This window comes from Oryctolagus cuniculus, chromosome 7 (assembly GCF_051225735.1).
Source record: "Oryctolagus cuniculus isolate XC-2025 breed Fujian yellow rabbit chromosome 7, ASM5122573v1, whole genome shotgun sequence".
Classification (NCBI taxonomy): domain Eukaryota; kingdom Metazoa; phylum Chordata; class Mammalia; order Lagomorpha; family Leporidae; genus Oryctolagus; species Oryctolagus cuniculus.
This window is the reverse complement of record NC_142873.1, coordinates 137,264,602-137,280,014: the sequence shown is the minus strand read 5'-3', so window position 1 is coordinate 137,280,014 and position 15,413 is coordinate 137,264,602. Positions and strand designations below refer to the sequence as shown.

General features: G+C 53.0%; 1 protein-coding gene across 1 annotated transcript; it reads right to left on the bottom strand.

Annotated features, from left to right (window-relative positions):
* TRAPPC3 (trafficking protein particle complex subunit 3) lies at nt 1–12,149 on the bottom strand. The gene is made up of 5 exons (XM_002720685.6): nt 11,997–12,149; nt 3,206–3,303; nt 2,870–2,969; nt 1,356–1,538; nt 1–738 (listed from the first exon to the last, which is right to left on the bottom strand). Exons 1-5 carry the CDS (start codon nt 12,036–12,038, stop codon nt 619–621), a joined length of 543 nt encoding a protein of 180 aa, XP_002720731.1. The 5' UTR covers nt 12,039–12,149; the 3' UTR covers nt 1–618.
* Between the last annotated feature and the right edge of the window lie 3,264 nt (nt 12,150–15,413).

Genomic DNA, 15,413 nt, shown 5'->3' with positions numbered 1-15,413 from the left:
TTTCACTCAAGAATGTGTCTTTATTGAAGAATCTGTAAGAAAAAAGGATGGACCCTCTGTAAAAAGAGGAGATGTTGCCTCCAAAAAGCAGGGAGGAATGAGATCTGGGTGGCTTCCCAGAAGTCAGCGTTTCTGGCATGACCGGCTCTCGTTTCCTGGCGAGCGCTGCATCGCGTCACATACAGCTAGAAATTCCCACCCAGCCCCTCCCGGCACGTCAGCCCCAGGTTCCCAACAGCCATCTGCCAATGGCCTTCAGAAGGCCCAGGAATAGATGTGTCGGCCTGGCCTCTTTACGGGGTCAAAGAGGACTTGGCTTTGCTTGGGACACTTTCCACGGGAATGTTACACGGCTTGAGCTCTTTCCAGTCCAGCCAAGGATGACTACATCTGGCCCCTCTGAAGGAACGGGAGCAAAGGGTTTCCCTCCTGAACACGCACATCTGTGGGGTAAACGGACTCTACCGCCATCTGCTCTCTCGGCACGGAGAATGGAAACAAGGTGAGAAGACACAACATCCACGTGAAAGAGTCCCTAGCTCTGGAGGGCAGAGGGAGCGCGGAGGCGTTCTGACTCCAGCAAGTGCTCCTGCTGGCCACCCTCGAGTTCTGTGACGGTCACTCCTCGCCAGCTGGGAGATTGTCCTCAATCCGCCTGATGAACCTCATCCGGATTTCTGTCACACTGTCTCCTTTCAGGGTATCCTGGACAAACTTGGCCTCCACAGCCATCTGGACCTGCGGAAGAGTGGAAAAATGAAGGGGCAGCTGCCTAGCCACAGCCTGGGGATGGAGCGGAGACTTGCAGACCAAGAGCAGCCACAAAGGTGTCTGCCTTCCACAGGGCCCGGACTGCCAGTTGTGATACTCCCCTGCAGAAGACAGAGCCCTCGACCCATGGGGGAACTTCAGAATGAAGCTGTCACCCATGGGGGCCAGAATGAAGACCTGGAAATGGGTGTTCTAGGCTGCGGAGGCTGGCGGCGCCCTGCCCAGCCATCCACGTGGGGGTGAGGGGTCGTCACCCGGCATCAGCATCCAGTCTAACCTTGGATCCCATCTCAGGCGGCAAAGCACTGGGGGAGCCAAAGGTCTTTCTTTTTAAACAAAGACTGGTCTCCCACGAGGGTGGCATGGACCCGAGTACTGGAGCTCTCTTCTGCTGCCTTCTCAGATGATCAGCAGGAAGCTGGATCAGAAGCTGAGTAGCAGGTGTTCTGAGTGGTGCCTCAAACCACTGCACCACAATACCGGCCCCTCCCCCGAGGCCGTTCTTTTCTCTCATTCGCCCAAATGTTTATCAAGCCCCAACTACTACATTCCAGGTATCCCAGAGGATAAAGAGTTTCACTCACCATCTCTAAGGCTCCTCGCAACACCCCACACAAAAGGTTAGAATAAATAAGGGATGAGTGGTTATCAGGAAGTTCCACAAAGTCCACCAAGGGGTTATTTTCCAAAATGAGGGAGAATTCGTCACCAGCTGGGCTCCAATTAGTGATGCTTGGAGTGATGCCCAAGTACATCTTGAACGCCACCTGTCAGGGGACACAGAGCAGCACCATGGGGAAGAACAGCAGGGGCTGCTCCATGGGGCAGGGCACAGGACTGGCAGAGCAAATAAGTGGCTTAGGAACACAACCATACTCTCTGCAAGACAATGAAGCTTCAAGTATTCAGAGCAAAAAGGAGAAGCATTAGGCCGGCGCCGCGGCTCACTAGGCTAACCCTCCGCCTAGCGGCGCCGGCACTCCGGGTTCTAGTCCCGGTCGGGGCGCCGGATTCTTTCCCGGTTGCCCCTCTTCCAGGCCAGCCCTCTGCTGTGGCCCAGGAGTGCAGTTGGAGGATGGCCCAGGTGCTTGGGTCCTGCACCCCATGGGAGACCAGGAAAAGCACCTGGCTCCTGGCTCCTGCCATCGGATCAGCGCAGTGCGCTGGCCGCGGCGGCCATTGGAGGGTGAACCAACGGCAAAGGAAGACCTTTCTCTCTGTCTCTCTCTCTCACTGTCCACTCTGCCTGTCAAAAAAAAAAAAAAAAAAAAAAAAAAGGAGAAGCATTAGCGCCTAACTCCACATTCCTCTCCTTCAAAGCATCCTGTAAGCACCAGCTCCCATGTGCTGATGCTTCTCAGTGGAAAGGGGCGCTCACCTCTTGACAGCAGCTAAGTTAAAGTCCCTGCACTCAGCAGCCAGAACTTGTCAGTACTGGAGCCAGAATTTGAAGTCAAGTTTGGCTGAGGCCAGAGTCTTTATTTTTTTTTTTTTTTCTTTTCTTTTTATTTGACAGGTAGAGTTATAGACAGTGAGAGAAAAAGACAGAGACAAAGGTCCTCCCTACGTTGGTTTGCTCCCTAAATGGCCGTTATGACTGGCGCTGTGCCGATTCGAAGCCAGGAGCCAGGTGCTTCCTCCTGGTCTCCCATGCAGATGCAGGGGCCCAAACACTTGGGCCACCCTCCACTGCCCTCCCGGGCACAGAGAGCTGGACTGGAAGAGGAGCAATAGGGACTAGAACCCGGTGTCCATATGGGATGCCCGCACCGCAGGTAGAGGATTAACCAAGTGAGCCACAGCGCCAGCCCAAGAGACTGTATTCTTAACCCCAGGATCCTCTGCTACACCTTCAGGGAAGATCTGCCTTCGATTTCACTGGTACCTGAATCTACAGCCATTATCCCGACCCTCCTTTCCTTTTTCATTATCTGTGCTATTCCCAAACCACTTGGAAGGTTTCTTGTGGCCCAAACAACTGTCTAACCAGTCTTCTGGGAGACTATGGGCCTCTCGAAGGGAGCTGGGAAGTGGTAAGCAGTGCTTCCCAGTGAGAGTCCTTTAGCATGACCATGACCAGGTGGCCTAGGATAATGACCTTGGCAATGACATCCGCAGTTTCCCGAAAGTCATGGCACCTCCCGACATTTGACCGTGCCAAGAAATCTTCTATCAGTCGGACGCCAATGTTATAGCCCCTGGAAAACAGAGAACAGACTATCATGAGATCTGAAGGTCGAATGTCTGAACATAGGCTGTTCGGGTGGCTAAGGGAAAATGAGGATAATCTGACAACACCCCAGTGAGGGAACTCAGAGGAAACTGCACTGCAACACTGGCTTTGGGAGGCAGGACCCTGTTCCCGGCTCTAAAGGAAACGTAGACCAGTGTCATGCGGGGCCCCTTCCTGTCTCTGGTCAAGAAGCGCACTCACATTTTGTCCAGCTGTTTATTCACATCTTCATCGTTTTCATAGTCCTTGCACAGTTGGGTGACCAGAGCTCCATAGGTCAGGGTGAAGAGCTCCGAGCTCTAAAGGAGATACAACAGATGGTCAAGACAAGCCATGCAAAGGTGATGCAGCCTGGACCAGCTGTGATGCAACTTGCCAGGCTTCAAAGGAAGGGTACCTGGGTCTGCAGGGACCATCACCCACTGGAGCGGCCAGGGAATATGGCCCCAAGGACCACGTGGCAGGGCGGTAGCCAGACCCACTACAAAAACACTGAACACAGAACCTCAAGCACCGAGCAGCCATTCTTCCAACACATCAGGGTGGGCTTCCGCCATCCCAAGTCTCCACCACAGCTGACAAGACCAAGCTTGAATCAGCAGGGTCTGGCAGGGAAGCCCAGTCGTTCACCAGCTTCTGTGGAAGACAGACCTGAGGCAGACATTAACAAACTAGCCTCGGGGCCGGTGCTGTAGTGCAGTGGATAAGCTCTCTCTGCAGTGCCAGCATCCCATATGGGCACCAGTTTGACTCTTCGGCTGCTCCACTCCAATCTAGCTCCCTGCTAATGTGCCTGGGAAAGCAGTGAAGATGGCTCAAGTGCTTGGGAGACCCAGAGGAAGCTCCTGACTCCTAGCTTCAGATCGGCCCACCTGCAGCTGTTACGGCCATTTGGGGAGTAAACCAGTGGATGGAAGATCTCTGTCTCTACTTCAGAGGTAAGGAAACTGAGACCCGGAATGGTTCAATAATTTGTCCAAGGACAAACAGCAAATTATTTTTTTTTTTAAGATTTATTTATTTATTCGAAAGGCAGAGTTTGAGAGGCTGGGGGAGACACACACAGAGAAAGAGAACAGATCTTCCATCTACTAGTTCATTCCCCAAATGGCTGCAATGGCCAAGGTGGGGGCAGGCTGAAGCCAGGACCCAGGAGCTTCATCTAGGTCTCCCACATGGGTTTAGGGGCCTAAGCACTTGGGCCATCCTCTGCTGCTTTCCCAGTCACATTAGCAGGGAGCTGGATTGGAAGTAGAGCAGCTGAGACTCAAACTGGTGCCTATATGGGATGCCAGTATTTCAGGTGGCAGTTTTACCCACTGCCACAATGCTGACCCCAAAGAAGCTAATTATTATCAACAGTGATTTGGGAGTAAAAAAAAAATTAAAGGTTTCTAAGCCACTGTTCATTTTATCCAGTGTTCCCCACAATTGCAATATTAATAAGCCCCCTCAATAAAAACAAAAACAGAAAAAAGCCAAAATCCTAAAAATTAAAAAAAAAAAAAGATAGAAAAAGAAAGAAAAACACACACCTTGCTTGCCCTAGAGTCTAAGAACATCTACTTTGGGATCGGGAAGCTCCATGCACTCAACTAAAATAGTCGGATCAGGGTGTCACCAAGAGACCATTTACCAAACCTGACCATTAAAGAGAAGCTATTAAGAAGAGGAATGATTTTTCAGTAGTCAAGGGCTTGGCACTAGAACGGCTTGGGCATGAATGGATGGAGACAATCCAGCAGTTACCAGGCCAGAGAGTTGACACCACTGCATTAACAGGAGTGCTTCCCTTCCATTATTAATGAGTCCTTGGCTGGAGACTCCAAGGGCCCCAGCCCACCATGATACCAAGTAACTTGCAAACCATGATGCCATCAAGCACGCTATGCATGAAGCTGCCCCCAGGCTACTCATAAGAAAAGTCCTGGGCCAATCTGTCAGGTCACAGAATCAGTGTGCCTGAGAATTGGCAATGAAATCCCTGCCCCAGGCTTTTCACACTCTCTCTTAATTTGTAAGTCTCTCCACCTTCAATTATGAATCAAGGGGCTGGCATTGTGGCATAGTAGGCTAAGCCTCCACCTGTAGCACCAGCATTCCATATGGGTGCTAGTTCGTGTCCCAGCTGCTCCTCTTCCAATCCAGCTTTCTGCTTATGGCCTGGGAAAGCAGTGAAAATGGCCCAAGTGCTTGGGCCCCTGTGCCCACGTGGGAGACCCAGATAAAGCTCCTGGCTCCTGGCTTCAGATTGGCCCAGCTCTGGTTATTGCAGCCATTTAGGAAATGAACCAGTGGATGGAAGATCTTTCTCTCTGTCTCTTCCTCTCTGTCTGTAACTCTACCTCTCAAATAAAAATACATTGTTTTTAAAAAGAATTTAAAAAGTTATGAACCAAGCCTATTTGGAACAATGAGTGTTATAAATATATAAATTAAAGGACTTCACACTCTGAAAATAGGAGTGGGGCTACAGTGCAGAAAAAAAATCATTTATTCAACATTTACTATGTACCAGAATAATAGGAGGTAGACAATACAGTCAAGTAAGTAAAATAGCTCATTTGCTAGACTGTGGTTAAGTGCTATGGATAAAAAGCAAACATTGTAGAAAATTAAGGAGTATTTATGTGTGTGTGTATTAGGGGAGAGAGTTAACTTTAAATGGGGCAAGTCTCTTTAAGGTAATATTTGAGCTAAGAGTAAGCCATGAAGTATCTGGGCGAAAAAACTGTAGGCAGGGCCCGGCGCTGAGGCATAGTGGGTAAAGCCCCAACCTGTGGTTTCAGCACCCCATATGGGCACCAGTTCAAGTCCCGGCTGCTCCACATCTGATCCAGTTCCCCGCTATGAAGCCTGGGAAAGCAGTGGAGGATGGTCCAAGTCCTTGGGCCCCTGCATCCATGTGGAAGACCCAGAGGAAGCTCCTGGCTCCTAGCTTCAGCCTGGACCAGCCCCGGCCATTGCAGCCATCTGGGACACTCCCTCCACCCCCGCCTCTGCTTCTCTGTAACTCTGCCTTTCAAATAACAAATAACTTTTTTTAAGATTTATTTATTTATTTGAAAGTCAGAGTTACACAGAGAGAGGAGAGGCAGAGAGAGAAAGAAGTCTTCCATCCAATGGATCACTCCCCAATTGGCCACAACGGCCAGAGCTGCGCCAATCCGAAGCCGGGAGCCAGGAGCTTCTTCTGGGTCTCTCGTGTGGGTGCAGGGGCTCAAGGGCTTGGGCCATCTTCTTCTGCTTTCCCAGGCCATAGCAGAGAGCTGGATCAGAAGTGGAGCAGCCAGGTTTTGAACCAATGCCCATATGGGATGTCGGTGCTTCAGGCCAGGGCGTTAACCCATTGCGCTGGTCCCACAAATAAATCTTTTTAAAAAAATTCCAGGCAGGTGATTGTAAAGATCTTGAGGTGGGCAAACCCCCAGCATGTCTGAGAAACAGCTGGGAGACCAGGATCCTTAGAGATGAACAGCAGAGAATCGGAAGAGGAAGTCAGAAGTAGGTGGAAGTTCCCCAAGACTGAAGATCTGGGGTTTGGGCCCTTCTCATCCTTATAACAAAAATTCCCTTGGGCCCACAAAGGTCAGCTACTTTCACAAGTCCAATTTCTTCCCTGAACATAAACACAACAATCCCTCTACCCACAGCGACACAAATGTCTTCCGTGACAGTTCTATTTTCAGACTGCTCTAATTAGATTTAATATTAACAATGGTCGCTAGTAGTTATGAAACTTTCAGAATGCCTGCACAAACCCTCACAACCACCATGAGAGGCTAGCAGAACAAACATCATCTACCCGCATTTTACGGATGACAGGCTAAGGAACTGAGACACAACAGGCTTCTTAAGGCTGGACGCTGCCCTATAAAAAAGCTTTGTCATCCTGAACACTGCTTAATCTCCCTGAATGTCAGTTTTTCCAACTGCAAAATGTTGACAATATTTTCTACTCTCCAGAGTTACTATGCAATGCCAATGAGGTGATGTTACATCACAGAACACCTGCTGCACCGTAAGAACTCAAGAATTATGGCTATTGTTTGTTTGTTTGTTTGTTAAGATTTATTTATTTGGAAGGCAGAGTGACAGAGGCGGAGATCTTCATCTACTGTTTCACTCCTCAAATGCTGTCAAAAGCCAGAGCTGTGCCAGACCAAAACCAGGAGCCTAGAATCCACTCTCGGTCTGCCATACGGGTGGCAGGGACCCAAGGCCATCACCTGCTGCCTCCCAGGCCTAGAAGCAAGAAGCTGGATCAGAAGTGTGGAACAGCTGGGACACCAGGCACTCGATATGGGATGAGGGCATCTTGAGGGGCAGCTTAACTTGCTGCACAAAGGCACGCTGAACTAGGATTGAAGAGGGCGAGCAACAAGGAGGGAAATTTGGAATCTATATTAAGAGTTTTGTAACAATTAACAAGGCATTCAGAAAGAAAACTGGGTTTATGGTAAGACCTGATTCTGAGTCTCATTATGCCACTCCACAGCTGTGAGAACCCAGGCAAATCATTTCACTTTGCTAATCCTCAATCTCACACCAAACAGTAACAGGAGAATCTGTCCTGGAGCTCACAGGCTTGCTGGGAGGAGCTACTGAGATAACAGACTTGAAGATGCTATACAGATAAGAAACCACCAAAACTCAGGCAGTTTTGGCAACATGATCTTCCACTAGTACTTCAGACACAACCTGAGCAGAGCAGCTCAAGCCAAGCCCACTCTCAGGTGAGCCACCCCTTGATGGTTTCCAGGCCTTCCGGTTAGTGCACCAGACAAAACGGCGACAGCCCCTTTGAGGGTGACCTCAGAGCCCAAGCTCTCAAGTGGGAATCCAGCACTGGACAGGAGGCTCAGTGACAAGACTGGACCTAGCGCTCCCACCTCACCTCTCCTGCACAGACACTACACAGCTGCTGCTGCAGTAGTGGCTCTAGACACTGGGACTGGGTCGCCAGTAACAGACCACACAGGAATGGCAAGTCTCCTCATCCATGGATTCCAGAACCAACCATCACACAGAGGACGGTAACAAGTATGCTAGCTGGCACTGCCAGCCGTGCTCCCGGTGCAGTCATGCTGCTAGCTTTCCAGGCATTCTCTACAGGAATCCTCAGAACAGCCCTATGATATGGTACTATTATTATCCATTTTATTAATTAAAGAACCACAATGGTGATTGATGCTTAGAACAATGCACAAACTTGTGTCCAAGGCCACGCAGCGAATAAGCAGTGACACCAGCACTCAGTCCCAGAAAATATTCATACCACTACAATGTATACATGTTTTAAAAAAGATTTATTTATTTATTTATTTGAAAGGCAGAGTTACAAAGAGGCAGAGTCAGAGAAAGAGAGGTCTTCCATCTGCTGGTTCACTCCCCAAATGGCCGAAACGGCCGGAGCTGAGCCGATCCAAAGCCAGGAACCAGGAGCTTCTTCCTGGTCTCCCACACGGACTCCCAAGGACTTGAGCCATCTGACACTGCTTTCCCAGGCCATAGCGGAGAACTCGTTTGCAAGTAGAGCAGCCAGGACTTGGGACTCGAACTGGTGCCCATATGGGATGCCAGCAATGCAGGCGGTGGCCTTACCCACTAAGCCACAGTGCAGATCTCCTATGTATACATTTTTCAAAATATATATTTACTTGAAAGCAGAGTGACAGAGATACACACATATGGTGTGGGGGAAGGGGAGGCGGAGCATGGGAGGAATAGAAAGAGATCTTCCATCTACTGGTTTACTTCCCAAATGGCCTCAACAGCCAGGTCTGGGCTGGGGCCAAACCAGGAGCCAGCAACTTCATCCCCAGCCCACCAAAGGGGGAAAAAAAACCCAAAAAACTCCATCCCCATGTCCCACATGGGTAGTAGGGGCCCAAGTACTTGAGTCATCCTCCGCTGCCTTCCTAGGCTCATTAGCAGGAAGCTGGATTGGAAGCAGAGAGGTGGGACTCCAACTGACATAGGATGCCTGTGTCACACACCGCGGCTTAACCACTGTGCTACACCACAGGCCCCTGGGATGTGCACATTTCTGCTCCCTCAGTATGTGCTGCTCAAGGTCAGGGACTAGGACTTCATCTCTGCATCTCCCACAGTACCTCTCAGAGCTCTGCACAGATCTGGGGCTCAGGGAAAGTTTGCTAGACAAATAGACTATTTCTGTTTGCACAGACTAAGAGCAGAGATCTAGTTGGCATGGAATATTAACGATTTACGCATATTAACCACTTAGGTATGGGAAAGCTTAAGCCGATTGGGCTTATTGGGAAGAGGACTGTTAGAGGGGTAGACTTTGCAAAGAGATGATGAACATGTCAAAAAAACAAGTGGTGGCCAGCGCTGCAGCTCAATAGGCTAATCCTCCACCTGCAGTGCCGACACACTGGGTTCTAGTCCTGGTTGCCCCTCTTCCTGTCCAGCTCTCTGCTGTGGCCCGGGAGTGCAGTGGAGGATGGCCCAAGTGCTTGGGCCCTGCACCTGCATGGGAGACTGGGAGAAGCACCTGGCTCCTGGCTTTGGATCAGCGTGGTGCGCCGGCCACAGTGGCCACTGGGGGATGAACCAATGGAAAAGGAAGACCTTTCTCTCTTTCTCTCTGTCTCTCTCACTGTCCACTCTGCCTGTCCAAAAAAAAAAAAAAAAAAAAAAAAAAAACCACACACAAAACAAAAAAAAACCAAACAGGTAGCCTCAAAGAGGATCCTGTCACAAGCCCTGTGTAGCACCAGTAGGAACTGAATGAGGGATACACCTAAACCTTCATCTCACTCACTCAACAAATACAAGAGTTCTTCACAGTAAATAATCAATTCACAAAGAAATATTTGAAATGAAATGGTACAGGGGCTGGTGCCATGGGTTAAGTTGCTGCAAGCACTCCATATTGGAGTGCTGGTTTGAGTCCTGGCTGATCTGCTTCTAATCCAGCTCCCTGCTAATGTGCCTGGGAAAGCAGCAGTAGATGGTCCAAGTACTAGGACCACTGTCATCCACATGGGAGATCAGGATAGAGTTCCAGGCTCCTGGTTTTGACCTGGTTCAGCCCTGGCTGCTGTGGCCATTGCACTGGTTCATGTCCCATTCATTGCTAATGGCCTGGGAAAAGCAGTGGAAGATGGCTTAAGTGTTTGGGCCCCTGCAACCCACATGGGAGACTGGGAAGAAGCTCCTGGCTCCTGGCTTTAGCCAGGCTATGCCCTGACCATTGAAGCCACTTGGGAAATGAACCAGCAGATGGAAGATCACTCTCTCAGTTTCTTCCTCTCTCTGTAACTCTGACTTTTAAATAAACAAATTAAAAAATTTTTTTCAATATTGATTTCAGGTTTAAAAAGGTACAGGGGCCAGTGCTGTGGCACAGCGGGTAAAGCCGCCACCTGCAGTGCCGGAATCCTATATATGGGCACCGGTTCAAGTCCCAGCTGCTCCACTTCATCCAGCTCTCTGCTATGGCCTGGGTAAGCAGTAGAGGATGGCCCAAGGTCTTGGGCCCCTGCACCTGCGTGGGAGATTGGGAAGAAGCTCATGGCTCCTGGCTTTGGATCGGCGCAGCTCCGGCCGTTGCGGCCAATTGGGGAGTGAACCAGTGGATGGAAGACCCCTCTCTCTGCCTCTCCTTCTCCCTCTGTGTAACTCTTTCAAATAAATAAATAAATCTTTAAAAAAATTAAAATAAAAAGGTACAAAATGAGAGTAAGATAGGAAAACTAAACAGGAAGTTCTCTCTGTTTATTTGTAGGCAAATGAGGAGGAAACAATGTGCCAAGCCCTTCACACTTTACACTATCTCCCTTACTCCAAGGCAGGGACACTGTGCTCGTCCACAGATACAGAAATCAGTGACGAATGGAATAAGCCCCAACTCCAACCAATGTCCTCGCATCTTCCCTCACATGACACTGCTTTCTAGCCAAATACTCCACTTTCAAATCCTTAGTACTTCCTCCCAAAAGGAATTCTCAACCTGCGATCCTACAGTATCTTCAGGGAGCCCACAACTCCCCCCAGATAGGAGCGAATGTTTGTAGGAGTCTACTTAATATCTCCAGGGAAAAGATTCACAGCTGCCACCGGCTTCTCCAGAGGGCTCCCCACCCTAGGCCCCTCTGGAGTAGCGGGTGTCCCGCCGCCCCCTTCTGACCCTCGTCCCGGCCAGGGGCAGAGTCCTCCAGGGACCTGCCCAGCCTGCGACTGCGGCTACTCGGACTTCAAATCCGAAAACAAAGAGATGGCATGGGCAAGGTGGCATAGGCCAAAGACAAAGGAGCACCCAGAAGCAGGGCCCCTGAGCTCGGGAGCAAACGTCATCTCGTTCACTCTCCCTCCCGCACGGGTGCCCGCGACAGGAAGAGAGCGCTGTCGCCCCTCCCCCCCACCCCGTAGGGGGGTACTCTGCACCCCTCACCCTGGTCCACCTCTCAGTGCTCTGAACACAAAGTTCCGTGCAAGGCAAGGGCTCTATCTGAGCATTTCTCACAATGCCAGTGTGAGAGCCAGGGCGGCTTAGGAGTCTGAAGCCTCGGCTCTGAAGTCGGACAGACATGGGTTCACATGATTAACTCTCCCTAAGGAGGAAATCCGGCCAAGTTACAGAAGTCACCGAGCCCTAAAATGGTGGTAACGGTCTCCACCTCGGAGGGCTGCTTGGTGGATTAAAGGAGCTAAAATCCAGAGGGTTGCTTGGTGGATTAAAGGAGCTAAAATCTACGTGCAGCGCATGGCCCCGCGTCTCAGCCACGGCAGCAGAGCAGGAAGCGTGTGCCGCTGCTAACTTTTCGGGGTCGTAGTTGTCGGTCCGGCACAGAGCGGCACTCGGGGCGGGGGTCTCAGCGACCGAGCTCCCCGGGAGAGCCCCTCCAGCAGTCCTCCGGGCGGCCCAGCAGGCGGCCCCCGCTCCCGAAGCTCCCTTTCCAGCCGCTCCTCCCGCGACGCCCCAATCCAGCCCCACCCGCCGGGGTCACGCGCCCCAAGTTACCATTTTCTTGCTCTCGGTGCCACGGTTCGCCTGCCTCGACATGGTGCCGGCCGCCCCGCCTCACCACGCCAAGCAACACCACAAGCGACCTGACCAAACACAGCCGGACCCAGCCGCGGGCCCTAAACCTTCGGGATTAACCGGCACTGACCCACTGCGCCTGCGCAGCCTGCCGCGGGGCACCTCGGGATTCGTGGTCCGGCCCTCAAAAGTAGCTCCCGCCCAACAAGCGTCGGACTACAACTCCCAGCAGCCTCGTACGGCCTATTAGCGCCGTCCAACTACAATTCCCGGAGCGCTTCGCGCGCGACTGATTCCAAGAGCTCGAGCCGCGCTGGATTGAATTCTAGCCGCTAGGTGGCGTCCGCAGCTTGCGGTAGCCCCCTACGGTTCACACACTGCCCACACCCACTCCTTTGCCCTCGCACCCCAGGCTCTGAGATGCTCCGCAAATTCCGGTCTCGCCCGTTGTTGGCCTCGGAAAGTCCCTTTCTAGCTAGCTTCTTCCTCTACTGCTGCAACTCGGCGCCAGAAGCTCCCAGGATGTCCCAGCAAACTAGCAAAATCTCACACACTGATCCATCTTCCTTTTATTTAAAAGTATTTAATGCCCACCTACTATGTGCCAAGCGCTTCGCTAGTGACTTTCTCTTCAAAGTTCCACCTGTTCCCAAACACCAAACGCAGCCAGCGCCTGCATCCTACCAGCTGTGTGCGGCCTCGTGACGGAATACCCGGTTTTTGGGATAAAGCTCAAGTCACTTTCTCCCCCTCCCTCTGCTAGAACAGGGACAGTGGCTGGTTCCCAGAAAAGACAGCTCAGCAGGCAGCGCCTTAGTCAGTGCTGAGTTCTAATCCCAGCATCGCCTTCTTAGGCAAGCTAGAGCTCTGCCAGTTGTGAGGATTGATGAGAGATGCAGAGCCCTGGGTGCATAAAAGGCACAAAGCCAACGTGTGTTCCTTTCCTTCCAGCCACCCTCTAAAAACAGCCCAGCCAACAGGCCCCAGAAATGCCTGGGGAACATGCTGGCTGAAGAGGAAGTCCCAGAGTCCCTGACCACAGCCCTCTGGTGTCAGTGCCAGCCATCTATCCTTAGCCAGTCAACTCTGAGGGGGCTGGGCGGGGTCAGGGGGTGGTCTCCCTAGCACCCTCTCCTCACTTCCAGGTAGCCTGACTCTGTCACACGCTGCCTGCATGACAACAGGCCGGTCCCCACACAAGCCCATCAGGCTGAGGCAGGCTGGGGTTGGAGGACAGTGCCTCCTTGGAGTGCAGGACCAGTCATCCGCATGCCCTGTCCCCCTGGCACAGACATTCCCAGGCATCCTTGGAGGCGGTGACCCCATGCTCTCTCCTGCCATAACACCCTGGAGGAGGGGCTGAGGGCCGAGGGCCTGGCCCGGGAAGGCAGTGGGGGGCTGTGGGAGCCAGAGGAGAGCAGGGGTCAGCTTGCCCCCCGGAGGCCAGCACAGCGTGACCGGCGCCTCCTCCCTTCCCAGGAGAGAGGACAGCTGAGGTGAACACCGCGGCCGGCCGGCCTGTCTGTCGGTCTGGCCTCCTCCCTGCAGGCTGCCCTTGGCTGCCCACAGAAACCTGAGTCACAGTCACGGCCAGCCGCCCGACCCCACCCAGCTGCTGTCGGGCAGGGCGGCTCTGGAGAGGCGGGAGGTGGAGCCTCTCCCTGCCCGTCTCTCGGCCTGAGATTTCCTCAGCCTGGGTGTCCTCCTCTGGGCGTCGCTTTCTCTCCGGACTTGCAGCGTCATCGGTCCCGAATTAAGTAAGGGTGGGGTGGGGTCGGGCTGCCCTGCGGGGTCTCCTCCTCGCTCAGAGGGGAACTTCAAAGCTCCCCAGGCAGCCGCTCCATGGGGTCTTAGTACGGTTTCCCATCATCCCCAAATCCAAATCCCGTCCCCCCCCCCCCACCTTGGGGACCAGCGGGCATCTCCTCCCTGCGCTCGTTCGTCACCTTCTCCCTAGAAAAGAACGTAGGGACAACTTCCCATCCGGCGGGGCTCGAGACAGAAATCCCCGCCCCCAGTCTCGCAGGAACCCAGAGGGTTGACCCTATTTAGTCCTGAAGCTGAGTTCCTCCTGGGTCCTCCAACCCCTCTCTGCTCCTCCTACTCCCGAGAGCTGGAGGCAGGGAAGCAATTGATGACCCCATAGCCCCTGAGCACATTCCCTTGAGGGGGTGGGCCCTGGAGGCGGAGGCTCCATGGGAGAGCCAGTCCGGCTTAGAGACCTCCTTTTGCCTTGCAGGTGGGGTGGAAGTGAGAGCCTGGTGTCCCTTCCCCTGCCCCCACCGTGGGGCCCTTCCCACTTCCGACTACGTGGGTGTGGAGGCGGCATGCAGGGCCTCTGCTGTGCTGAGATTCCTATCTCTGAGCCAAATGTCCCGTGATGTCCCTCCCCTCCATCAGGCCAGTCCCGGACCCAAACCTGGGAGGGTGCAAGCGCTCCTGCTCCTGCCCGGCAGGAGCCATGCTTCTGATCCCCATCTGTGACCTACCTCCCCCCAGCCCAGCCTTGTGGTGAGACCAACAGCTCACTCATGCCGGTTTCTGTGGGGGAGGAGGGGCATGCGGGGGGAGGGGATTGCCCTGGGCCACAGCTGAGGCCACAGAGTTCCGTGCCCCTCACTGACAAGTGCAGGAGAAACTGTTGGGGCCTCAGCCCGATTTTGCAAGTGCTCCACTTGTTCCTTCTTATGGGGCCACGTGGTGCCCCAGACACTGTCACCCAGCCCCAGGCTCAGAGAGACACCCACCCACCGTCAACCCTCTCAGTTGCCAGGGCCAGGGGTCATCCAGGGATGCCAGTCGGCTGGGGGGGGGGAGTGGAGAGAGAAGAGCCCACTCCATCTGTCTCCCCGACTGTATCCAGCACAGGACACTTGCTGTCTCCCAGGATCCTTTGCAGCCGCCTTCCCAGAACTGGCTGCGGATCCAACAGCTGTGTGGGAAGCCAGGAAAATTGCCCCACCAGTCACACAACTCCCGGATGCCCTGCTGGTCCCCCTCATCCAGCACCCAGCAGGAAGTGGGATGAGAAGGAGACGGGCTGACATTTTGGTGCAGTTAGTCGTCTGGGCCGCCACTTGCCAGTTCGAGTCCCGGTCACTCCACTTCTGAGCCAGCTTCCTGCTAATGCACCTGGGGAAGCAGCTGAGGGTGCCCCAAGTCCTTGGGCCTTGGCACCCATGTAGGAGACCCAGAAGAAGCTCCTGGCCCCTGGCTTTAGCCTGGCCCAGCCTCCGTTGATTCAGCCATTTCGGGAGTGAACCAGCAGATGGAAGATCTGTCTCTGCCTCTGTCTCTGGAATTTTGCCTTTCAAATAAACAAATTGAAGAAGGAAGAGGAGGAGGAGAAGGAAGAGGAGGAAGGAGGAGGAGGGGGGAGAAGGAGGGGAGGGGTTA

What these genes read in the sequence shown, in the direction of transcription:
- TRAPPC3 (XM_002720685.6), bottom strand. Translation starts at nt 12,038, where the DNA reads ATGTCGAGGCAGGCGAACCGTGGCACCGAGAGCAAGAAAATG. An exon ending in GCACCGAGAGCAAGAAAATG is followed by an intron (nt 3,304 to 11,996) that starts GTAACTTGGGGC and finishes TATCTCCTTTAG; the next exon opens with AGCTCGGAGCTCTTCACCCT. An exon ending in CTGCGGATGTCATTGCCAAG is followed by an intron (nt 1,539 to 2,869) that starts GTCATTATCCTA and finishes GTCCCCTGACAG; the next exon opens with GTGGCGTTCAAGATGTACTT.